Below are 27,187 nucleotides of genomic sequence, written 5' to 3' on the forward strand. Positions count from 1 at the left end.
CACAGGAAGTGCTTCTTCCAACGACCTTCGATTCACTTCAAGTTACGGTTTCCAGCAAGAACGCAGCATGGCGAATAAAGATCCCGGTGTAAGTTGAAACCGTCATTTTTAGCTGCTAGCGAATTTGGTAGCTACATTATTTGTGTAATTAACTTGGTCTTGTGCAATAATGAACATAAACGGAACGCCGTAGAAGCAACCATGTTAGCTGGCTATGCAACCTAGCATTAGCTTTTGAATGAGGACGATAGCTGACTTAACTAACAAGATAGACCATTCATAGCTGAGACAAATATTCTTATAGATAGTAACTATATTATTAGCCTGCTTGAGACCGATGTCAAAGTCTGGTGCTAGTATACTGTACGCGTAGGCTTATCCATTTAAGAATGTTTGTTAGTTAACGTTACTAACGCTAGTCCACACCCACTTGTTTTGTAATTGTCCATTATAAAAGGATGAAGTTACTAGTCTGATTAATCAGGCTGTAAAACACAATTCGTATATCGAAACAGCCTGAGTCGTGTGCAAAATCGTAAATGTTCCTTACAAGCCAGAGTGTTGCATAAAAGTACAATATACTCTACTGGTTTGTCCTGCTGCTCGAAATTTGAGACAAAATATCCACAGTATAAACTTGCTTCCAATAGTTTTTTGGCACCATTCATTTTTCCCATGTGGTTTTAGTAACACTTGAAATTAGGTCTAGGTTTCGTGTAGGCGTACCTTAGCATGGTATTTGATAACCGTGTAAATCTCTCTCGGAAAAGGTGACATCAATATTTGTCTGTATTTACTCCCCCAAAATGAAACGCTAATTAGCTGCTAATGTGGGTATCATTAAGAACTACAAATGCCATGATATGGATGAGACTGTGGAAACGAGTCAAACGTAAGAATCTCTATCAAATGTTAGTTAAATTGGTTACATTTCTTTAAATGGACAACTCTGTGAACTGTCTTGTGCAAGTTTTAAATTGACACAAGTTAGCAAAGGTGTCAGCTAGAGATGACCTGCAGGGATTTGTAGTCTTGCATGATTTCTATGTTGATGCCAGTTTAGCAGCTGAAAGTAAATGGAGTCGAATATAAGGATGAAAGTCAGCTTGTCCGAGAGATTTACATGGTTATCAAAACGTCACGCCAGGGTAAGGCTACACGAAACACAGCCCTTATATTAAGTGTTTCTAAAATCCCTTATGGGAAAAACGATTGGAACCATTTCCCTGTTGACCACTAGGTTTTATGGGTATTATGACACATCCAATGTGGGGCTCTATTGTGTCAGTTCAAATCATGCACAAGACAGTTTACAGAATTGTCAATTTAAAGAGATTTGGCCAATATATTCACAACTACATTTAGCTGACATTAGATAGTTAATCCAGAGATTCTTCCCTTTGCCTCGATTCAGCAGTCTCATCCAGATCATGGCATATGTACATCTTTGTTAGCCATATTAGCAGTCAATTAGGATTAAAAAAAAAATTGGGGGGGGGGGGGGTGTAAATACAGGTGAATATATTACACGGTGTCAAAACGTCACGCCAGGGTATGCTTACATGAAACACAGCCATTTCTAAAATTCCCATATGGTGAATTTGAACCATTTCCCTGTTTGCCATCAAGGTTTTATAGGTATTATTGACTCAAACTGTGGTATTCTATATGGTTTGGTGGGCACCAAGGTAAAATTAGTTTTATATTTTGCCCTGATTCCAAATATGCCACTTTCATTGTCATTAATTGAATATCAAAGATAAATAACTTTACCTCCGTGCCTAACTCGGGTAAAGAATAACCTCTTGTGGATATGTTGTCACATTTCAAGTAGCAAAAGGGAAAACCGTGGTAACGTTACCGGTATCATAAGTTTAAATGTCATTTTATTCAATATTGTGGCTTGTAAGGGAAATTTTGCACAGAAATGTCTTGGTGGTATATAACAATTAATTGTGTATTAGAGCCTGATTAATCAGACCATCATAACAATATCTACAGATTTTGCTAGTAGTAGATGTTACACAATTTATTTTGACGTCTGCTCCATTATGTGATAACCACATGCCTAGCTACCACTGTGAGTGATGTAATCTCTGTCTGACTGTCCTGTAAGCTGCCATTGTTTGAGCTTTCTTTTCTCTCCCTCATTTTACAGGTTTGCTAGGGTAGTTGAGGCAGAATGGGCTCTGGTTCAAGGGGTGTAGGTGTCGGGGTCAAGCTGCTTATAGGGGCAGGAGCACTTGCCTATGGAGTCAAGGAAGCCACATACACAGGTAAAGGACAAGACATACTATTAGAGCCTGACCAATTTATCGGTGAGCCTTTCACAGATGTCTATTTGTATCGATCTTTATTCCACCGATCGTGCCGATAGAATGAACAAATACACCTGCAACTTAAATGCGTTAATGTTCAATGGTTCACTGAAGAGGGTGCGCTACGTGAGCTGCTCATTGAATATCATTCATTCCTGTGTTATAATGGGAGAAGGTATGGTGGTTTGATGTAGAGTTGTCTGCACTGCCAGAACATTTGAAATAATCAAAAGTACAGTTCACAGAGCAAGCAGGCCTTTCCTTATCACGTCCTCACTGAGCTAGTTAACATTAACTGTCTAGTTAACCCTTGTAAATCTAGCCAGCAGAGTGGTAGTTAGCCTAGCTAGCAATCCTTTGCTGCTGATGTGCTAACAGCTGTTAGCTAGTGCTGGACTGGCGCACAAATGAACTCGTCTTTTGACTTAATACAAAAATAACACTTACTGTCGGGGCTTGTGTCGGTTTAGTTAGCTTTCCAAAATATGCAATTTACAAAAAGCAAGACCGTTAATGCAGTTCCTTTAGTCATTGTGCTTGCCTTCATGATAAGGTTGTTGTAACTAGCCAGCTACTGTTGACAAACCCAATTCCGTACGGCTTCAATGAAAACAAATGAGACTGTAGCAACTGTTGGCATCAATCTGGGGTTGTGAACTACGTTTCTATTCTAGTGTTGATTGACATGGTAATGGCCCGATGGTTATTGGAGAACGTAGAAAAAACTGCCCTCTCTGACGCTGTACGTTAAATAATGACGTGTCATGACATAACGTACAGCATGCATAATGCAACTCATTCTGTCGTACAGCCTTTCTCCACCAGGTGTAGCGCTTCTCTCAGATTAAAAACAAGAAGGGGATAGTGACCGGGTAAGGGGGGATACCTAGTCAATTGTACAACTGAATGCATTTCTTTTTTGCATCATCACTGCAAGCCATCAACAGACACTGCAAGCCGCAACAGCCACTGTTTACTTCTGAAGATAACTTTAGCGCCGCCCTAAAAACCCTATTCAAATTCAACACAAACCTTCAAATGGGTATGTAATGACACATAAACTCTTTAGTGCTTTATTTACATTTTAGAGGTAATAAGTTGGACAGATCGGGTGAAAAAAGCAGTTTGCCCACACAGCTTAGCTCCCCCTATCACGCAGTAGGTTTCGCTTCCCCACCCGTCATTTTTAAAAAGACCAGACGGAGCTCATTTTCTTCAATCATGCAGAGACGGGCAGCATGAAGGTCTCCTCATTGATTTTGCTGGAAAGGGTAGAGATTGTGGTATTCATATTACAGTTGACCTGGAAGTATTATGTTTTTTGGGCACTAAAATAAGGTCAATTTTACGTTACAACGTGATGTACAAAAGTGCGTTAGCTATCTATAGCTTGCTAAATTAAAATGTGTGTTATTAAAACCAGTGTAAGCGTTTGCCTGCATAATTTTTTTATTTTTATTAATCAGTGCATGAAATTTGCAGTTGAGAGAGATCCAATACTTTTTTTGAGTAACAGTGTAATATTCATAGGGTTTGGATAAGTAATGACCCGCTAACTTATGCGAGCTCTTGTGGCTGTGCCATCGAGTGGAAACCACAAGTCAAAATGTCTATTGTAAAATTGGCTTCATTTAAGTTAGGCATAAGATTAGCACTGTGGTTAGGGTTATGTTTAAAATCAAATTTTAGGAAGAGTTTTAATTGGGCTGGGATTATGACTTTGTTTGTAACTAGTGATGACAGTGATTATTTGCATGACCTTTGACTGCAGTAAAGCACTGTAGTAAATGTTCTCAATACAAATAGTGACGCTTAGTACTGACATTATGAACTGCATGTTACTGCAATACATTTAGGTATGTGGTGAATTTCAGAACAGCACGCATCAGCTGCTTTTTTATTTGTGCTTTTGTTGCTTCAGCAAGATCGCTTCCCTTACTTATTCACTGTCCTAGACAAAGCGTGATCTCGTAGCTAAGGTAAACTAAATAAGTGTTATTTTTGTATTGTTCAATTAGAGAAACAAATGCATAAAATAAAAATACAATCAATGTAAAATTAAAACAAACGATAACCCTTAACAAAAACAGTGACACGAACAAGCCTTAACAGACACCGGTTGGGTTGTGTATTTTGAAGGAATCAGTTTATACAGTGCATTCTGAAAGTATTCAGACCCCTTCCACATTTTGTTACATTACAGCCTTATTCTAAAATTGATTACATCTGTTTTTTTTCCATCAGTATACACAGTACCCCATAATGGCAAAGCAAAAAAACGTTTTTTGGAAATGTTTGCAAATGTATTTAAAGTAAAAACGGATACCTTTTACATAAATATTCAGACCCTTTGCTATGAGACTGGAAATTGAGCTCAGGTGCATCCTGTTTCCATTGATCATCCTTGATGTTTCTACAACGTCATTGGAGTTGACCCGTCAATTGATTGGACATGATTTGGAAAGGCACACACCTGTCTATATAAAGTCCCACAGTTAACAGTGCATGTCAGAGCAAAAACCAAGCCATGAGGTCGAAGGAATTGTTCGTAGAGCTCCAAGACAGGAATGTTGTCAAGGCACAGATCTGGGGAAGGACACACAAAATGTCTGCAGCATTGAAGGTCCCCTAGAACACAGTGGCTTCCATCATTCTTAAATGGAAGAAGTTTGGAACCCCCAAGACCCTTCCTAGAGCTGGCTGCCCGGCCAAACTGAGCAATCGGGGGAGAAGGTCCTTGGTCAGGGAGGTGACCAAGAACCCAATGGTCACTCTGAAAGAGCTCCAGAGTTCCTCTTTGGAGATGGTTGTCCTTCTGGAAGGTTCTCCCATCTCTGCAGCACTTCACCAATAAAGCCTTTATGGTAGTGGCCAGATGGAAGCCTCTCCTCAGTAAAAGGAAAGATGAATAGAGCGAAGTTCAGCAAGATCCTTGATTAAAAAAAAAACCTGCTCAGGACCTCAGAGTGGGGCAACGGTTCACTTTCTAACAGGACTACGATCCAAAGCACACAGCCAAGACAACGCAGGAGTGGCTTCGGGACAAGTCTCTGAATGTCCTTGAGCGGCCCAGCCAGAGCCCGGACTTCAACCTGGTCGAACATCTAACCCGACAGGGCGGGAGAGAATCTGCGGAGAAAAATGGGAGAAACTCCCCAAATACCGGTGTGCGAAGCTTATAGCGTCATACCCAAGAAGATTTGAGTCTGTAATCGCTGCCAAATGTGCTTTAACAAAGTACTGAGCAAAGGGTCTGAATACTTGTGTAAATGTGACATTAGCCATTTTTATTTTTTTATATATACATTTCCCAAAATTTCTTAATATGTTTTTGCTTTGTCATTATGGGGTGTTGTGTGTAGATTGGGGGCTTGCACTGTAACACATTGAATCCAATCCTCCCCTTTTTATGTTCTCCCCAGACAGCTACCTGAAGTCCTTCGTCTGCTGAGCAATATCTTTCTAGCATTGTATTTTTAGGGTGTGTGTCTGTGTATAGAGTACCAGTCAAAGGTTTGGATGCACCTACTCATTCAAGAGGTTTTCTATATTTTTACAGTTTTCTACATTGTAGAATAATAGTGAAGACATCAACAAATGAAATCATGTAGTAACCAAAAAAGTGTTAAACAAATCAAAATATATTTTAGATTCTTCAAAGATGCCACCCTTTGACAGCTTTGCACACTCTTGGGATCCTCTCAACCAGCTTCACCTGGAATACTTTTCTAACAGTCTTGAAGGAGTACCCACATATGCTGAGCACTTGTTGGCTGCTTTTCCTTCACTCTGCTGTCCAACTCATCCCAAACCATCTCAATTTGGTTGGGGTCGGGATTGTGGAGGCCAGGTCATCTGATGCAGCATTCATCACTCTCCTTCTTGGTCAAATAGCCCTTACACCGCCTGGAGGTGTGTTGGGTCATTGTCCTGTTGAAAAACAAATGATAGTCCCATTAAGCGCAAACCAGATGTGATGGTGTATTGCTGCAGAATGCTGTGGTAGGTGTGATGGTGTATTGCTGCAGAATGCTGTGGTAGGCATGCTGGTTAAGTGTGCCTTGAATTTTAAATCGCAGACCGTGTCTCCAGCGACGCACCATCACAGCTCCTCCATGCTTCACGGTGGGAACCACACATGCGGAGGTCACCCGTTCACCTACTCTGCATCTCTCAATGACATGGCAGTTGGAACCAAAAATCTCAAATTTGGACTCCTCTGACCAAAGACATTTCCATTGCTTGTTGTTCTTGGCCCAAGCAAGTCTCTTATTGGTAAATTTTTATTTTTTTATTTTTTTGTAGTGGTTTCTTTGCAGCAATTCGACCATGACTGTTTCACGCAGTCTCCTCTGAACAGTTGACATTAATGTCTGTTATTTGAACTCTGAAGCAATTATTGTGGCTTTAATCTGCGGCTGGAAACTCTAATGAACTTATCCTCTACAGCAAAGGTAACTCTGGGTCAGTTTCATCATAGTGCTTTGTTTTTGCGAATGCACTTGATGAAACGTTAAAATTCTTGAAATGTTCCGGATTGACTGACCAACGTCTTAAAGTAATGGACTGTCATTTATCTTTGCTTTTTTTTAGCTGTTCTTGCCATAATATGGACTTAGACCTATTTGGTAAAATACCATCTTCTATATACCACTCTACCTTGTCACAACACAACTGATTGGCTCACACGCAAGGAAAGAAATTCCACAAATTAACTTTTAACAAGGCACACCTGTTAATTGAAATACATTCCAGGTGACTACCTCATGAAGCTGGTTGAGAGAAAGCATAAAGCTGTCATCAAGGCAAAGGGTGGCTACTTTTGAAGAATCTCGCACATAAAATATATAGATTTGTTTTTGGACAATTACCGCAAGCATACTTCCAAAGCTATGGCAAAATGGCTTAAGGACAACAGAGTCAAGGTATTGGAGTGGCCATCACAAAGCCCTGACCTCATTCCTATAGAAAATCTGTGGGCAGAACTGAAAAAGCATGTGCGAGCAAGGAGCACTACAAACCTGACTCAGTTACACTAGCTCTGTCAGGAGGAATGGGCCAAAATTCACCCAACTTATTGTGGGAAGCTTGTGGAAGGCTACCTTACACGTTTGACCCTAGCTAAACAATTTAATGGCAATGCTACCAAATACTAATTGAGTGTATGTAAACTTCTGACCCACTGGGAATGTCATGAAAGAAATAAAAGCTGAAATAAATCATTCTCTAATGTTATTCTTACATTTCACAGTCTTAAAAGAAAGTGTTGATCCTAACTGACCTAAAACAGGGCATTTTTACTAGGATTAACTCAGGAGTTGTGAGAAACTGAGTTTAAATGTATTTGGCTAAAGGTGTATGTGAAATTCCGACTTCAACTGTAATTGCAAATTATTTAAATCCTTCCAATAGAAATAAAATAATTTAGTTAAACTCTTAACTTTAAATGAGTTGACTCTTCACATGGGATGATTTCACTGAACAAAAGAAAGGGAATATTGAATGATCCATCGCATCTCCCAAAAACCTATTTCACATACATCTGTAAAATGATACTCTAGAAACTAAAGCTTTGGTTGTCTTCCCCTCAGGCTTCCATGTCTTCTCCCTGGACCTCCTCAATGTCCACCTCTTGAACATCAGACTGAGGCCTCATCTTCAGTGTCACTTTCCAACCTGGTTGACGATGGCTCGTTGTCAAGCTCAAAGCTTCAAATTTGCCCGGATGGCCGCCAGTTTTTCAACCCTTGTTGGTCAGCTGGTTGCGTGCTTGTGTGTGTGCCCAAATGAGTACCAGTTGCGCTCTGAGGCGGCTGATGTTGGTGAGATTTGGAGGATGGAGGCCACAGGGGAAAGAGCCTCAGATCCACAAAGTCCCTTCCACCAGGTGGCTGATGAAATATGTTGGCACGACTGCCGTATTGCATCCCAAAGCCCTTGCTTGGAAGTGCACTTCGCCAGACTGCCAAGAACCTTGGCGCGAGACACGGTAGTGATGACTCCATAGGCCTTGTTGATCTCTCCACCAGACAGGATGCTCTTGCCAGCATACTTTGGGTCCAACATGTACGCTGAGGCATGTATGGGCTTCAGGCAGAGGTCTTCATGCTTTTGATGCATTTCAGAACTGCAGTTTCCTCTGCTTGGAGCAACAGTGAAGTGGGCAGGGTAGTACAGATATCTTCTCTTACATCTGCAAGCAGTCAACATCAGACAGGATGGCATTGTCAACCTCAATCTGTGCAATGGCTACTGCTATAGGTTTCAGGCTGCTTACCACTCTCTGCCAAAATACATCATCCAGGAGGATTCTCTTGATGGGGCTGTCCATATCGGCAGACTGTGATATGGTCATTTCTTGGAGAGACTCCTTCCCCTCCAGGAGACTGTCAAACATGACAACACCACCCCAACGGGTGTTGCTGGGCAGCTTCAATGTAGTGCTCTCATTCTTCTCACTTTGCTTGATGAGGTAGATTGCTGCTATAACTTGATGACCCTTCACATACCTAACCATTTCCTTGGCTCTCTTGTAGAGTGTATCCATTGTTTTTCCTTGGAGCAGATTCAATGCATGAGCACCACAGCCAATGGGTGTGACGTGAGGGTAGGACTCCTCCACTTTAGACCAAGCAGCCTTCATGTTCGCAGCATTGTCTGTCACCAGCGCAAATACCTTCTGTGGTCAAGGTCATTGACAGCATTCAGCTCATCTGCAATGTAGAGACCGGCGTGTCTTGTCCCTTGTGTCTGTGCTCTTGTAGAATACTGGTTGAGGGATGGAGATGATGTAGTTAATTATTCCTTGCTCACAAACATACATTCGACCATCCATCAGAGATGATTGCAATACAGTCTGCTTTCTCTATGACTTCAAGTGAAGGTCAAGCAACTCTGCATCCAGCGACTCAGTAGATAAAGCATGTCTGGTTTGAGGTGGGCATGCTGGGCGAAGAACATTCAGTACTCTCTTCCAATACACATTGCCTGTGAGCATCAGGTGAACCAGTTGCATACACAGCTTGAGCAAGACATTCATCAGCATTTCTCTGACTATGTTCCTCCTTTGAGTCAAAAAGAAAATCTGATTCCAGGAGGAACATGAGCTGTTGCTATCGATAAGGTGTCTGATTCATCATTTTCACCTCAAATAGAAGTAGAGGGACTTTTGTCAGAGGTTGTGAGCGCTGAGGGAACTTTATGCACTTGGCCAGATGATTCTGAATCTTTGTTGCATTCTTAACATATGAGTTAGCACAGTATTTTGCAAATGTACACAGCTTTTCCTTCTACATTATCTGCAGTGAAATGTCTCTGCATCAGATAGTGCCTGTGGCATTTTCCTGTGAAGATGTAAAAAATACAATTCCATGTACAGATAAATAGTTAAGCAGTTAGATTAAACAACTCCTTTGTAAGATAAATGTCGAAAAGCTCTGACGGAGGCCGATACGTAAGCTTATTAAAGATCAGTGATATCAAGAGCAGTGAGCGGTTTCCTTTTTCGTTCAACTGTTGCCATGCACCTGAAAAGGGTTTGCTCAGATGTGTGCATGCCTTTTGAATTTTAAGATGAATGTTTTAATTCACCTGTTTCCATACACGTTTCATTTTAACACTCAGTGGGCTCAAGCAAGCTAAAACCCACATGGTAGCAAAAACTAACTAGCAGAAATTAACAAGTTAGAAATGATTTAAACACACTTTGCTGTAGGCTACTATTTACTAGTTAACAAAAACAATATGTATGTCATATAAAATATATTCACCCCACCTAGTATTGTAATCAAAACCTACCAGAAAGCATGTAGTCCTTGGCTCAGACAGTGTATTAGTGTGGGCTCAATAGTAGCATCTCATTTCTGTGCAAGATCTTGAGAATCAACTGTACATGTGATGGAAGAATACATTGTTGCAATTCCATTGAATTGGGGATAGTTTAACCAAAATATGCCACAAGACTTAGAATTGCCTTGTGTATCCCACAAAAAAAGGTTCACTGTTAAATCCTAACTTTTCTGATGACTATAAGCTAAATTCCCAGGCTTAACTTCAATGGAAAATATCTTCCCAAACTCAGTTTTCATTCAGTATGTTCCATATTGCCTAAATGAATAAAAATGATGACTTCATCATACCCATTTTTCATTACTTTAAGTCCATACTGTATTCATTTTTAAAGTATCATGCAATTTTGTTGTATTTTTTTTTTTTTTTTTTATAATAAAAATGTATGAATCCTTAATTGTAATGTGGTGCAAATTTTATATCGGGGACTACTTCAGCAGGAGGTAGCTATCACTCACAGCCATGTTGTAATCTTGAAGACCTTGTACATTTGGTTGTTTACATATAATTTATCGACCACTAGACACATTTTCTGCTTCTCTGCTCGGAGCCTTTTGAACGTGGGGTTACAGGGCAAGTCGTCTCTCCTCTATTCCGTTAATAGAGAACAGGGTGTTCTTCAGTTCCCTACCCTGTTGTAACAAGGCAATCTTAATTTTGTAGTAGGTTAGTATAGCTACGATCGAACGGGGACTTCCCTCACTTCTGCCACCGCTACGGTGTTCCCTTTGAAAATCAAATGTATCCACCTGTTTGTCCGTTCTCTTGAGATTACGGTTCATGAATACCTTGACCTTTTTCTTCCGTTAACTGATAGTTTATCCTCCTTTTATTCCCATAATAACTATTCTTCATACTTCTGCACTTTAGATAATCATTTGGCTTTCATTGTTTTATCATACCGTAGCCTCTCTGTACTGTCTTTTTAGGGAGCCCATGGTAGTTTTCAATATCTTATTTTCCGCTCATATTTCTTCGATTTTTATTACTGTAATCCATTCCTGTTTAAGGCCTCAACCTCCCTCAGTAGTCCAGGCAATAGATCCCGCTTTTTTAACTGCTCATGCTTGTAAGCAATGCTCTATCTTCTGGGGCCGCAGTTATAAAGACAGCGGCTTCCTTTCAGTTTCACTCGCAGAGTTCGTGGAAAGGTCTTTTTTCTCTTCGGTGTATCTGATTCTTTTCGAGCATATCAAAATGCTGATCAATAAATAAAGGTTCTCTATATTATCCAGAATGTTTGTTTTGTAGTTATCAGCAAATCCTCCATTTTTATGAATAATTCATGGGACATTCTGTGCCTACCACGTCATCAACCCTCAATCGTTTTGAGACTTCTCCTTAACAGCAGATTAATTTAAATTGTTGCATAAACGAGTTCTCTAATCTCAAATATTTGGTCACATGATTAATTTTGTGTATGGTTTCCTAGAAAAAAAGGGTTGGCTCAACTTACCATACTCTCCCCTAATCAAAGTTATGTGCCTATAGTTAGTTAAAACGTGATGGCTGCAAGACCAAGTTTAGCCTCTCACTTCAATGCTCGATGTTGTTGCGTAAATCAACCGTATATTGCTATTTTTTTAATTTTACATAACTAGGCAAGACAGTTAAACAAATTCTTATTTACAATGACTGCCTACACCAGCCAAACCCGGACGACGCTGGGCCAATTGTGCGCCGCCCTACAATCACGGCCGGTTGTGATACAGCCTGGAATCAAACCAAGGTGTCTGTAGTGATGCCTCAAGCACAGCGATGCAGTGCCTTAGACTGCTGCACCACTCGGGAGCCCGTGCTGACTCTACCTTTATTTATTTTTTGATGGTTAATGGACTACCTTTTTGCTGGGATAGCTTTGTAAATTAAAGGAGAATTGTGGGGAGGTTGACCTTACTGCTTGACAGACTAGAGACAACACTGCGCTACCAGGACCCAAGGGCTCTTTCTCAATTCGTCTTAACTCGATTCCTATCTCCTTTATTCACCACCACCTCAAATACATTGGAGGAAAGGTTCAAAAGTAGTTATTGGATGTTCTCACGTGCGACTTGGACGAGAGTAGAGGAAAGCGCAGTGTTGTCTGTTTGTCAAACAGTACGGACCCCTCCCTTAATTCACACGGCTATCCCGGGGAGTTGTCAGACAATTTCTATTAACGCTATTGCATCGGTGGTCCTCATTACCATGGGATGCAAATTACCCCTGGATCATGTTTTGAAGCGTCATTGCTAAACTGTACTGCAACTGGTTTTAAATTAGTTGTTCCTTTTCTCCTCAGTGGAAGGTGGTCAGAGGGCCATCATCTTCAACAGGATTGGTGGGATGCAGATGGACACGGTACTCGCTGAGGGGCTCCACTTTAGGTAGATGTCCTTCGTTATCACTCACCTTTTGACCTTGACTGGCAGGGCAGAGCTTTGTCGTGTTCATTAGGCTCATAATGGAGGAAAACTGCCATAGGGAGGGACTACCTGCACATGTCCAATAAGAAAGTCATGTTCGTTTTCCTTTGCGAAACGTTTTGTTTTCGGTTGTGTGCCCTAATGAACACGAATGACCCTGAACTGTTTTCACAGGAGATGAGGGTGATTTCATATCTTTGGTGAACTGTTTAAACAAGGCTATATTCATTATCCTCACTCTACATTCTTGTTGACAGGATACCATGGTTCCAGTACCCTGTCATCTATGACATAAGGGCGAGACCAAGAAAGATATCCTCCCTAACCGGAAGCAAAGGTGACTTGATTGGACACTAATGTGTCTGCAGGGGACTTTTTATTAATTTTTTTTGAACATTTTAATCCTGATCAAAATTATCCTTTGTCTTGGGATCAAATTAAACCTCTTGTTGCATATGAGATGCTGTTCAGTTTTGTTTATGGAACACATCTAGGAACAAACTACCTTTTCACAAAAATCAATTTTTGTGATTTGATTGACTCCACAACAGCACTTCAGTCAGTGGCCTGGGCCATTCTAAACTGTTGTATATTTGTGGAGAATGACATTCACCAAAACTAGATCCACATTTACTGAATTGTAACAAAGTCCATTATTCTTGTTGTTGCAACACATTGATTCCATGGCAGGATGGATTTAATGTATTCATTTTTTTATTGCTGTTGTCCGTACAGAATGTATTCAAAACATTATCTTGCCTCCTGGCTGCAGTGAGGCGAGTGGAAAAAATATTGGATAAAGAACATTCATTATTTTCATAGAAAAAGAGACTGGCAGACAGTGAATGTTAAATGTTAAAGGACTACTCTATTTACAGCCATTTTAGCCTAGTGGATAAGAGCGTTGGACCAAATACCAAAAAGTTGATGGTATGAATCCCTGGAAAATCTGCTGTTCTGCCTTAGAGCAATGCAGTTAACCCCCCCAAAACAACTGCACCCCGGGTGCGGATGACATGGACGTTGATTAAGGCCTTGCCTCTCTGACTCAGAGGGGTTGAGTTAAATGCGGAAGACGCATTTCGTTTTAATGTGACGTTGTGCAACTAACTAGGGATCTCCTTTCCCCTATTGAGTCTTGAATATCACCTAAAATGGCTCCGACTCTCTCCTCCCCCTTATTGTCTCTGTCCCGGTACAGACCTGCAGATGGTGAACATCGCTCTGCGTGTGCTGTCCCGTCCTGTGGCCTCCAACCTGCCTGCCATGTACCAGCAGCTGGGCAAGGATTACGATGAGAAGGTGCTGCCCTCCATCGTCAATGAGGTGCTGAAGAGTGTTGTGGCCAAGTTCAACGCCTCGCAGCTCATCACACAGAGAGCTCAGGTATACAGGAAGGGGTGGTTTTGGGAATGCTGTTTCTCTTAAAGTGCTATGGTAAAGTTGCTCTATTAAGCTTTTGCACTACCAGTATGGACTTGATCACCTTTCATTTTGTTAAATCAAATAACTTTTGTTAGATCTGAGTCTGAAGAACTTTTCTGCATTATGCAAACATTTACACTACATTTGTCCTGGCTCCATGCACCTGCTGCATACTGAATGTACTTTTAATGAATTGAGCTCAGTAATGGCCTTTTCACTTGGAGCAGGTTTTTATAGTTGTTTGCCAATCAAAATGCATTTTAGAATGATGGACCAATGGAACTAAAAGGGTTCTTCTGTCATTAGGTGTCCCTGATGATTCGGCGGGAGCTCTTTGAACGGGCCAAGGACTTCAACATCATCCTGGACGATGTGGCCATCACCGAGCTGAGCTTCAGCAGAGAGTACACTGCCGCAGTGGAAGCAAAGCAAGTCGGTGAGGAGGCTCACGCTCATACCCTCGCTATTGCATATATAGTACAACTACTTTTTACCAGAACTCTCTGGGATTTTTCAAATACTAAAAACTACATTCTGGTATTTGAAAAACTAAATTGGGTCCCAACTGTTTTTGTATACAGCTGACGGATGGGACTGGGCAAATGTAACCACTGCAATTCATAGACTGCACTCTAGATCAGTGGGTCCCAACTGTGTTTGTATACAGCTGACGGATGGGACTGGGGAAATGTAACCACTGTCATTCCGTGACGTCCCGACCAACAGTTTGGGAACCACTGCTCTAGATGCAACGGATGACAGTCAATGATATCCAGTGGTGTAAAGTACTTAAGTAAAAAAAAATCAACTTTTACTTCACTAAATTTCTAAAGAAAATACTTTTTACCCCATACATGTTCCCTGACACCCAAAAGTACTTGTTATATTTTGAAAGCTTAGCGAGACAGGAAAATGGTCCAATTCACGCACTTATCAAGAGGTCATCCCTACTGCCTCTGATCTGGTGGACTCACTAAACACAAATGCTTTGTTTGTAAATTATGTCTTAGCCAGGGGCACACTCCAACACTATCTGTAAATGAAACAAAAAAAGAGCATTGTGCCGTCACGTTAACTTAATATAAGGAATTTTAAATGATTTTTTTACTTTCCATACTTAAGTATACTAGCTATTACTTGATCAATTATTTTCACTTTTACTTGAGTAATTGTCTACGGTGTCTTTATTTTTACTCAAGTATGACAATTGGGTACTTCTTTCACCTCTGATATCCACAAGAAAGTTAACCATTTGGCGAAATGCACTGGTTCTTTACTTTCTTGTTTTATAAACAGTTGAGTAATTTAACCTTGTATTTTGGGTTATGATAAAGACTTGTGTTAAGCTCATGAGGCATTTATAGATAGACCTATGTTCTTAAAGAATCAAAGTAAATAGAAAAAAAACATAATGACCATTGAACTGTTTCCCAAATCTTAGACTGTAGCTTTAGACCAGGGCTGCCCAACCCTCTTCCTGGAGATCTACTGTCCTGTGGGTTTTCAGTCAACCCTAATTTAACACACCTGATTCTACAAATTAGTTAGCTCCTCAACAAGACCTTAACAGTGTTTTTTTATATACTTTTTATTTTGAATCCTGCGGGTGTGGCCATAAGTTATAATAAGTTGGTTGCTGTGAGTGCTGCTATCTGTCCAGGATCCCCTTTTTTGCAAGCATCCCCCTTTTTCCTCCAAACAATGATCATTATGGCCAAATGGTTCTATTTTTATTTTTTTTTGTATTTTTTCTTCCATCAGACCAGAGGACATTTCGACAAGAAGTACGATCTTTGTCCCCATGTGCAGTTGCAAACCATAGTCTGGCTTTTGTATGGCGGTTTTGGAGCTGTGGCTTCTCCTTGCTGAGCGGCCTTTCAGGTTATGTCGCTATAGGACTCGTTTTACTGTGGATATAGATACTTTTGTACCTGTTTCCTCCAGCATTTTCACAAAGTCCTTTGCTGTTCTGGGATTGATATGCACTTTTCGCATCAAAGTACGTTAATCTCTAAGACAGAACATGTCTCCTTCCTGAGCAATATGACCGCTGCGTGGTCCCATGGTGTTTATACTTGCATACTATTGTTTGTACAGATGAACGTGGTACCTTCAGGCATTTGGAAATTGCTACCAAGGATGAACCAGACTTGGAGGTCTACAATTATTTTTGAGGTGTTGGCTGATTTTTCTTTTGATTTACCCACAATGTCAAGCAAAGAGGCACTGAGTTTAAGGTAGGCCTTGAAATATACTGCTCAAAAAAATAAAGGGAACACTTAAACAACACATCCTAGATCTGAATGAAAGAAATAATCTTATTAAATACTTTTTTCTTTACATAGTTGAATGTGCTGACAACAAAATAACACACAAATAATCAATGGAAATCCAATTTATCAACCCATGGAGGTCTGGATTTGGAGTCACACTCAAAATTAAAGTGGAAAACCACACTACAGGCTGACCCAACTTTGATGTAATGTCCTTAAAACAAGTCAAAATGAGGCTCAGTAGTGTGTGTGTGTGGCCTCCACGTGCCTGTATGACCTCCCTACAACACCTGGGCATGCTCCTGATGATGTGGCGGATGGTCTCCTAAGGGATCTCCTCCCAGACCTGGACTAAAGCATCCGCCAACTCCTGGACAGTCTGTGGTGCAACGTGGCGTTGCTGGATGGAGCGAGACATGATGTGCTCAATTGGATTCAGGTCTGGGGAACGGGCGGGCCAGTCCATAGCATCAATGCCTTCCTCTTGCAGGAACTGCTGACACACTCCAGCCACATGAGGTCTAGCATTGTCTTGCATTAAGAGGAACCCAGGGCCAACCGCACCAGCATATGGTCTCACTAGGGATCTGAGGATCTCATCTCGGTACCTAATGGCAGTCAGGCTACCTCTGACGAGCACATGGAGGGCTGTGCGGCCCCCCCAAAGAAATGCCACCCCACACCATGACTGACCCACTGCCAAACCGGTCATGCTGGAGGATGTTGCAGGCAGCGGAACGTTCTCCACGGTGTCTCCAGACTCTGTCACGTGCTCAGTGTGAACCTGCTTTCATCTGTGAAGAGCACAGGGCGCCAGTGGCGAATTTGCCAATCTTGGTGTTCTCTGGCAAATGCCAAACGTCCTGCACGGTTTTGGGCTGTAAGCACAACCCCCACCTGTGGACGTCGGGCCCTCATACCACCCTCATGGAGTCGGTTTCTGACCGTTTGAGCAGACACATGCACATTTGTGGCCTGCTGGAGGTCATTTTGCAGGGCTCTGGCAGTGCTCCTCCTTGCACAAAGGCGGAGGTAGCGGTCCTGCTGCTGGGTTGCTGCCCTCCTACGACCTCCTCCACGTCTCCTGATGTACTAGCCTGTCTCCTGGTAGCGCCTCCATGCTCTGGACACTACACTGACAGACACAGCAAACCTTCTTGCCACAGCTCGCATTGATGTGCCATCCTGGATGAGCTGCACTACCTGAGCCACTTGTGTGGGTTGTAGACTCTGTCTCATGCTACCACTAGAGTGAAAGCACCGCCAGCATTCAAGTGACCAAAACATCAGCCAGGAAGCATAGGAATTGAGAAGTGGTCTGTGGTCCCCACCTGCAGAACCACTCCTTTATTGGGTGTCTTGCTAATTGCCTATAATTTCCACCTGTTGTCTATTCCATTTGCACAACAGCATGTGAAATGTATTGTTAATCAGTGTTGCTTCCTAAGTGGACAGTTTGATTTCACAGAAGTGTGATTGACTTGGAGTTACATTGTGTTGTTTAAGTGTTCCCTTAATTTTTTGGAGCAGTGTATATTCCACAGGTACACCTCCAATTGACTCAAATGTCAATTAGCCTATCAGAAGCTTCTGAAGCCATGACGTCGTTTTCTGGAATTTTCCAAGCTGTTTAAAGGCACAGTCAACTTAGTGTATGTAAACGTCTGACCCACTGGAATTGTGATACAGTGAAATAATCTGTCTGTAAACAAGTGTTGGAAAAATTACTTGTCATGCACAAAGTAGATGTCCTAACCGACTTGCCAAAACTATATTTGGTTAACAAGAAATTTGTGTAGTGGCTGGAAACTAGTTTTAATGACTCCAACCTAAGTGTATGTAAAATTCCGACTTCAACTGTAGCCTTAGAAACAAGGTCCATGAAGTCAGTAACTTGCTTGTAACAGATGACATTCATATTCTCTCTGACACTCACTTAGATAATACCTTTGATACAGTGGTACATTGTTATAACATCTACCGAAAAGACATGCCAACGGAGGCAGTGTTGCAGTCTATTCAGAACCACATTCCTGTAAAGCTTAGAGACAATCTAATGTTAAATACTGTTGAAGAACCAGTAGCCATATTGCATCTGGCTCACCTAAAGCCTGCTCTTGTGGGAAGCTGTTATAGACCAAGTGCTAACAGTCAGTATCTGGATAATATGTGTGAAATGCTTGATAATGTATGTGATATCAACAGAGAAGTATATTTTCTGGGTGATTTAAATATTGACTGGCTCTCATCAAGGTGCCCACCCAATAAAAAAACATCAAACTGTAACCAGTGCCTGCAACCTGGTTCAGATTATCAGTCAACCTACCAGGGTAGTTACAAACAGCACAGGAATTAAATCATCAACATGTATTGATCACATCTTTACTAATGCTGCAGAAATTTGCTTTAAAGCAGTATCCAAATCCATAGGATGTAGTGATCACAATATAATAGCCATATCTAGGAAAACCAAAGTTCCAAAGGCTGGGCCTAATATAGTGTGAGGTCATACAATAAGTTCTGTAGTGATTCATATGTTGATGTACAGAATATTTGCTGGTGTGTAATGAGGAGCAACCAGATGCTGCGCTTGACACATTTCTAAAATTGCTTGTTCCAGTTACTAATAAGCACGCATTCATTAAGAAAATGACTGTAAAAACTGTTCTTGGATTGAGGAGGAATTGACAAGGATGAGGCAAAAGGTATGGCGATTAAGTCTGGCGGTGCAACTGATTGGCAAACGTAATGCAAATTAAGAAATCATGTGACTAGACTAAATAAAAAGGAAAATTACACTATGAAATAAAGAATGATAGTAAAAAGCTTTGGGGCACCTTAAATGAATTTTTGGAGGATAAAAGCGAACTCTGCTCCATTCATTGAATCAGATGGCTCATTCATCACAAAGCCCACTGATATTGCAAACTACTTTTAATGACTTTTTCATTGGCAAGATAAGCAAACATAGGAATGACATGCCAGCAACAAACGCTGACACTACACATCCAAGTGTATCGGACCCAATTATGAAAGACAAGAATTGTACTTTTTGAATTCCGTAAAGTCAGTGTGGAAGAGGTGAGAATTGTCTATCAACAATGACAAGTCACATGGGTCTGACCAATCTGGATGGAAAATTGGAGGATAATAGCAGACGATATTGCCTCTTCAATTTAAGCCTACTAGAAAGCGTGTGCCCTCAGACCTGGAGGGAAGCTAAAGTCATTCCGCTACCCAAGAGCAGTAAAGCCCCCTTTACTGGCTCAAATTGCTGACCAATCCGCCTGTTACCAACCCTTAGTAAACTTTTAGAATTTTTGTTGTTGTTGACCATATACAATGCTATTTCACAGTAAACAAATTGACAACAGAATTTCTGCATGGTTATAGGGAAGGACACTCAACAAGCACAGCACTTACACAAATGACTGACTGGCTGAGAGAAATTGATGATAAAATGATTGGGGTGGCTGTCTTGTTAGACTTCAGTGCAGCTTTTGACATTATCGATCATAGTCTGCTGCTTGAAAAACTGATGTGTTATGGCTTTACACCTCCTGCTATAATGTGGATAAAGAGTTAGACAACTAACAGAACACAGTGGGTGTTCTTTAATGGAAGCCTCTCAAATATAATCCAGTTAGAATCAGGAATTCCCCAGACTAGCTGTTTAGGCCACTTGCTTTTTTCAATTTTTATTAGCTACATGCCACTGAGTAAAGCCAGAGTGTCTATGTATGCGGATGACTCAACACTATACACGTCAGCGACTGAAATGACTGCAACACTCAACAAAGAGCTGCAGTTCGTATTAGAGTGGGTGGCAAGGTTTAAGTTAGCCCTAAATATTTCTAAAAGCATTGTATTTGGCACAAAACACTCACTAAACCTCAACTAAATATTGTAGAAATTGAGCAAGTTGAGATGACTAAACTGCTTGGAGTAACTCTAGATTGTAAACTGTCATTGTCAAAACGTATTGATGCAGTAGTCGCTAAGATGGGGAGAAGTCTGTCTATAATAAAGCGATGCTCTGCCTTAACAACACTACCAACAAGGCAGGCCTTTGTTTTGTCGCACCTGGACTACTGTTCAGACGTGTGGTCAGGTGCCACAAAAAAGGACTTAGGAAAATTGCAATTGGCTCAGAACAGGGCAGCACGGCTGGCCCTTGGATGTACACAGAGAGCTAATATTAATAATATGCATGTCAATCTCTCCTGGCTGAAAGTGGAGGGGAGATTGACTTCATCACTACTTTTATTTATGAGAGGTATTGACATGTTGAATGCACCGAGCTGTCTGTCTAAACTACTGGCACACAGCTCGGACACCCATGCGTACCCCACAAGACATGCCACAAGAGGTCTCATCACAGTCCAAGTCCAGAACAGACTATGGGAGGCACACAGTACAACAGAGAGCCATGACTATATGGAACTCTGTTCCAAATCAAGTAACTGACACGAGCAGTAAAATTAGATAAAAAAAACACCTTATGGAACAGCAGGGACTGTGAAGCAACACAAACATTGGCACACACACACACACACATAATAACATACGCACTATAACATACACATGGATTTAGTACTGTAGATATGTGGTACTGGTGGAGTAGGGGCCTGAGGGCACACAGTGTGTTGTGAAGGTATTGTAATGTTTTTAAAATTGTATAAACTGCCTTAATTTTGCTGGACAGGAAGAGTAGCTGCTGCCAATGGGATCCATAATAAATACAAAACTAGCTGCATCAGATATGCTAAATTAGGGTTGGACTGAACCTACAGTAGAGCTTCAAGAAGAGGGTTGGGCAGCCCTGCTTTAGGCTATGCTTCATTGAGCTTGTCTGATGTAGTAAAGAAAGTTCTGGAATTTCTCTTGTCATGGTAATGTGACCAGCTCGCTCTGTATTTTCAGCCCAGCAGGAGGCGCAGAGGGCCTTCTTCTATGTGGAGAAAGCCTTGCAGGACCAGAGGCAGAAGATTATCCAGGCTGAAGGAGAGGCAGAGGCTGCTAAAATGGTGAGCTCTGAAGAGGAGACTCCACTCATCAACACGCACAGTTAAAGCCGGTCCCACATCTTTTCAATGTTATATATGAAGGGTCTGGATAGGTTTAGTGGAAGAACCTCTACAATATTGATTCCACCTTTACAGATCTGCAAATATTGAAGGGCTTAGGCCAAATTGAGTTTTTGGGAGGCATTTGGACCAGCTGTTACACATTCCCTTCCCTTGCACTCATGTTGGTCTACCATACAGCTGAGTACACACACTGCTGTATCCATAGACATGGATGTATTATTATTTTATCTATTTCTATGGCAGCACATCACACTCTTGTGGTTTTTAGGTTAAACACTCGTGAGCTTTTGCTCTTAATTTTAATCTCAGATGTGTCCAGTCTCCAGTGGTGTAGATAAAATTTGTGTTACAAAATTCTGGACGTTTTCCAGAAATCCCATTTGGAAGATTCCTGGAATTAGAATGGGATAAGCAGGATTTCTGGAAAACCAGGTAATTCTGGGAAAGTTGCCAGAATTTTGCGACCCTAAATAAGATGGTAATGCTGAATAAAAATGCACTGCAGGTATGAGACTGTTCATTGAATTTTGTCTTTTTAAAAATGCAATACAGGCAGTGAGTAATGCATCTCCATTTCTTTTTTGTAAAGGCAATGCTTAATTTTTGCCTTCTCCAAACGGATGTTCAGTTCCTCTGTTTACATCAGTTGTACTTCCATCTCAAACAAGATGCCAGAGACCTTTAGTCTCAAAAGTGATGAGCGCCTGTCTACTTTGGGAACTCTACATCTATATTCTTGTCGCTTTAATCTCTCTGATCGCTCTGAAGTGTTTGGCGAGATCAAGTGAATACTACATTTTGCTCACTGACGCTTATTTACGTTTCTAGCCATTTTCAAACACAGCCGATGTCTGTCAGGCTTTATTTTCTGTCATGAAATGTTTGGCTAAAATAAACACTAAAGGTACCTTCTGTTCACCTTTTTAATTTTAAACGCATGACCATTTATTGTCTACACATCGACTAAAAATAACAAGTGAACTGGGTTTATCCTAATTTCATTCACTCTTTGAAATACCTTTCTGGTGCTTTTAGGACATGTGCTTGCCACATTTAACTGACCCAATTTATGAGTTGACTAGTGTGATTTGGGATCATGGCTGGATCATAGGCAGTCAGACCAGTAAAACCTGCTGGATGTGGACTAGGCTATGCCCTCCGGGGTATATTGAGGAACCAAGATGGCATACATTAACCCATTTGCATTTTCTTATTTGTGTAACTGTAGTTGGGTGAGGCGGTGACAAAGAACCCTGGCTACCTGAAACTCCGGAAGATCCGAGCGGCTCAGAACATTGCCAAGACGGTACGGAAATCCATTTTTTTTTTTGTTAATCGTTCATAGGCCCTGTTTTAAATACTTTAAGCTTGCATTCTTCCTTCCTTCCTCCCTTACCTAATCTGACATGGTGGGATTGGTGAAAGCTATGTGATGAAACCATTGTTACATCTATCAATTTGTGTGAGATCAGTGAAAAGGTAGGAAGGAAGGATGGTCAAAAGGGCCATAGTGATGTTTTTCCTTAGCCCACTAAGATGGTGCACAATGACCACTTTCTAAAGTAGGATGCATCTGGATTTTGATAGTCCTATAGGCTACATTTAAATAAAGTGCAATGAGAAACCATTAGGTCTAGTTTTTTACAATGTCTTATGCCTATCTAAAGGTTTCTGGCAAGGAACATAACTCGCTTGTAAATGTTGATGGGGCTATGTAGTCTGTCTGTCCATCCTTTGCCCTGAATCTTTTTGCATATTCTGCATGTGACTTTGGTCAGGTCTGCTGGCTCACCGTTTTCATTCGGCCTGAAACCGAAGAACTGCAGAACTTGAAGATGTGCTTTTCTTTCTCACCAAGTCAGCTGTCATTTTTTTCTGATTTAGCGTAAGGCATAGTTACTAAGTGAAATCCCGTCACTTCCTCTTTTTTATTTTTTTACTTTTACTGTCGGAAAGCAACCTAATGGAACAAAGAATATTGCAATTGCGCTTACCCAGATGAGCAAGATGACATAAAACATTAGCCTACACTAGATACGGCTATAATATTTGATTTCAAAAGGTAGGCTAATATATCTTGAGTATTTTTATGGACAAGAGAAACAGCCCTTCCAATTTGAAAATCATTCTGCAGCCTGGACTAGATTAAAAAATAACTTCACCTAACACTGTTTTGAACAATGATTTAATGAGATTGTTTGTGCCTTTCGTAACCATTTGAATAAGAAGAATGACATTATGCACCAAATCACAGTTCTGGTATAACCAACGTTCTTCCCGCAAATTGTCCCCTCTGTGTGCAACTTTTAATTTTTTATTTTACACGATACAATCGTATATCCATGATGTTTGGACAGGACGATGGGACAATGTCATCCCAGACATTGCCCAACCCTACTGACTAATGTGTTTGATCTCTAGGTGGCGACATCGCAGAACAAGGTGTACCTGAGTGCAGATAACCTGGTGTTGAACATCCAGGACAACACAAGCAACAGCTTCAGCAAGTAGGTTCCCTTCTGTTCCCCTAAGACTGTTCCTATTTACCTGGGTTGTGTTCATTAGGCACCAAATACAAGACAACAGGCTGAAACAGGGCAGAATTACTTAGACTTGTCCAATAAGAAATTCTCCTCGTTTTTCATGTTGTAAAACATTTTCCTTTGGGTGCCCTTATTAATTTATTTTATTTGTATAATAGCACTTTGGTTTAGTTTTAATCTCAAAGTGCATGAAATATTTAAATATATAATCATATATAAATAATCATATTAAAAATATAACAAACAAGAAATATGACAATATAATACTATGATATACACAGTTGACGAAAGGGGAAAGGTGGGCCAGGGGTGGAAATAAGCCTTAAAGGCTCAATATAGTCAAATGTGATTTCCCTGTGTTTTATATTTGCACACCTAGGTTGGAATAATTCTGTGATATTGTGAAAGTTATGACGATGCCCTTTTAGTATGAGAGCTTTTTGAAAAGACACTGTGAAATTTCAGCCTGTTTTGGTGGGATGGAGTTTTGACCTGCCTGGTGACAAAACCAGGCGGTAAAGTAGTTAATAAACCAATAAGAAAGACCGTTAAGTCTCTCTGCTCATAACAGCTATTATTCGGTTTTCCCTTTCCCCACTCAGACCAGTCCTAGCAAAATTCTTGCTTGAGAAATCACTCTTTGCTAAGAAGCAATTAAAAAAAATGTTTTAATAATTTTAATTGAAAGCAATCATTGGTAAGGTACTTAATTGTTTCCCAGAAATGATTTGATATTGAGATAAATGGCTGCATTGGACCTGCTTTAAATGCCCCAACAGTTTGAGCAGGTTGGGAGAAATAGGCTGGACGAGCCCTGAAATTATCAGCAAGGCTGTTCAAGCGACGCTTCCAGAGATTGAGGAAGAATTGAAAACCCCTGAGTCAGCCAGTGTTCCTGCGACGCTTCCAGAGATTGAGGAAGAATTGAAGACCCCTGAGTCAGCCAGTGTTCCTGTGATGTTTCCAGGGATTGAGGAAGAATTGAAAACCCCTGAGTCAGCCAGTGTTCCTGCGACGCTTCCAGAGATTGAGGAAGAATTGAAGACCCCTGAGTCAGCCAGTGTTCCTGTGATGTTTCCAGGGATTGAGGAAGAACATGAATTGAAGTTCCATGAGATGGTCGTTGTTCCAGAGACATGGAGTGAGGCAGGAGAATACCCGGTCCCCCATATTGCGGCGGCAGGTCCTGGGGAACTGGAGCAAAATGGCGAGGCTTGAACTTAGGGTGCGTGGATGGGGAGGGGTTAAGACAATTTCTTACCCAATGGTGAAGAGATGGTACTGGTAAAATGCATGGGAAAGAATAGTCCTTTATTTGATGAACTAAAAATGTATACAAAGAATATCATCAAACTGTACCTGATTGCTTGTGAACGTCCTTGTCATAAAATTGTCTTTTTATTGATGCTCTTTTCTTTTTTCAGTTTATCGTTGCCAAGGTAAAGGGAAGCGTCCCTGAAGAGTGTATGCATTCCATATCTTCAATTTGAGCCATCTCTACACATTATACCTTTTCAACACTGGTCCTGGAAGACCCCTATGCATACAGGTTTTTCTGTCTAGTCATTCACTTGAATTATGTTCAATTTTTCTTTGAAATGGCTTTCCACATATGGTATCATGTTACAGTTGCCTGGCTTTACCTCGTATTTAAATGTAATGATCTACAGATTAATAGAAACCGGATTGTACCGGGGTCCTCACGGACCAGCACGAAGGAGCACTTACTTGTAAGGACCAGTGTACCATTTCTACAAAGTGTCTATCTCCTTGTCACAGTGCTTAGCTCTTGGCCTGTATTCACAGAGCCTCAGAGTTGGTGTGCTGATATACAGTAGCATTAGTTTAGCCTTAGATTATATGGAAAGGGGGACCTGATCTCAGATCAACGCTCTTTCTCTGAGATGCTTTTTGGATGTGGGCCCTGGTTTGAGTTAACTCCATAGTGGCACTAAATCAACACAGCAGATGCAACCCAGTGGTTTCTTACTCTCCACAAGTGTCATCACCACCCTGCCTTTATATTATTTCGTTAAATTTACATGTGACAACGTCATGCATTGGAGAGCCAACCATAGATCCTACTCTGACATTTCTAGGAGACGGGCTCCTCTGTACTTTTACTATATTTGTGTTCTGTAACACTCAACATAAGCAGTTTTTGTCCTGGTTATACCTCTGTTTCATACCTGTTGAAAGTGTCAGGCTGGATCTTCACGAAGTGTCATGAATGAATACCAATGAATCTTAATGTCTGTGTCACGAAACATGTTACTCCAACGTAATGCGTCTAATTGTCATGCAAATATTTATTTTCTTTGGTTCATGTTTCCCCCCTTTTAATAAAAAATTTAAAAAATCACCGCATTTCAAACTATTTGTTCATCTTGGCTTGAGGAAAAAGGTCTTCATTACTGTGTTCTATATCCTAACTTGAAGCTGAAGCACTAAAATTGGATTTGAATAAATACATGTTTTTGGATCACAACAGTGTGTCTACGTAATCTCTAATGTCAGACTTGATACAAAACTGTTTAATCCCATATGCACAATAATATCAGGCTGTCCTGTGATGTCATGATACCATGTAACATTTGCAGCCAGTATTTCAGTGTGTTCCATAACCCTTACACCCCAATTTGTTAAAGTAGCCAGTATATCAGATGCTAGGCTTGGGTGATGTACCGGGTATTTCCAAATACTGACGGTATTAATTTCCATACCGTTTAAGCTGTTAGGGTTATCGAACCAGGATCAACTCCTGTCTTCCTTGAGCTCATTAATAGAATGTTAATATCTGAAGATGGCAGAAAGGCTTGTCTCTTTTTGGCAATTAAATGGAGTGGAATGTTAGCTAAAAAGACTGGTACCCAGACAAGACATTCAATCCACTCCTGGATCAAAATCCCTGTTTCCTAAATTGTGTGCAGTTCCAGTAATACCGTTTACCCCAGTATTGTACAGAAACGCTGTGACTATTAAATTCTGGATACCGCCCAACCCTATCAGATGCCATAATGTGATTTTTGTAGAGCAAAACATTTGAGTGGGCATGACCCCTTGTAGAAGATGGGATCTGTGAAACTCACTCCTTAGCCTGAAGTGTTGCCCATTGCGCCATTGAAAAGACAGTTTTCAATAGCCCGATGGGTTGGAATGCTTCAGGAGGGTGGTCAAGTGTGTTTGGGAGGCAGAGATCCTGAGTTGGCGTCTCGGTATGAGCTGAATCAAGGGGAAGCTGTACTCTAAGCATGCAGCGTGAAGTCCTTTACACAGGCTGCTTTT

General features: G+C 41.0%; 1 protein-coding gene across 2 annotated transcripts; it reads left to right on the forward strand.

Annotated features, from left to right (window-relative positions):
- Positions 1–26,907, forward strand: phb2a (prohibitin 2a). 2 transcript variants are annotated; one of them, XM_014139168.3, is made up of 11 exons: positions 1–88; positions 2,159–2,276; positions 12,448–12,532; positions 12,829–12,908; positions 13,773–13,957; positions 14,303–14,432; positions 21,193–21,296; positions 22,588–22,665; positions 23,781–23,866; positions 24,682–25,127; positions 25,327–26,907. In XM_014139168.3, the coding sequence occupies exons 2-10, from the start codon at positions 2,183–2,185 to the stop codon at positions 25,118–25,120; spliced, it is 1,281 nt and encodes a 426-aa protein (XP_013994643.2). In that variant the 5' UTR covers positions 1–88; positions 2,159–2,182; the 3' UTR covers positions 25,121–25,127; positions 25,327–26,907. The 2 variants fall into 2 exon arrangements, with proteins under 2 accessions (XP_013994643.2, XP_045549763.2); XM_045693807.2 differs by lacking the exons at positions 1–88; positions 2,159–2,276 and adding an exon at positions 3,254–3,360.
- The last annotated feature ends 280 nt before the right edge of the window (positions 26,908–27,187 follow it).

Source organism: Salmo salar, chromosome 14 (assembly GCF_965601325.2).
Source record: "Salmo salar chromosome 14, fSalSal1, whole genome shotgun sequence".
In the NCBI taxonomy this organism is placed as follows: Eukaryota; Metazoa; Chordata; class Actinopteri; order Salmoniformes; family Salmonidae; genus Salmo; species Salmo salar.

Coding starts and splice junctions, on each gene's coding strand:
- phb2a (XM_014139168.3), top strand. CDS start 2,183: ATGGGCTCTGGTTCAAGGGGTGTAGGTGTCGGGGTCAAGCTGCTTATA. Junction 13,958..14,302: donor TCATCACACAGAGAGCTCAG/GTATACAGGAAG, acceptor TTCTGTCATTAG/GTGTCCCTGATGATTCGGCG. Junction 14,433..21,192: donor AGTGGAAGCAAAGCAAGTCG/GTGAGGAGGCTC, acceptor CTGTATTTTCAG/CCCAGCAGGAGGCGCAGAGG.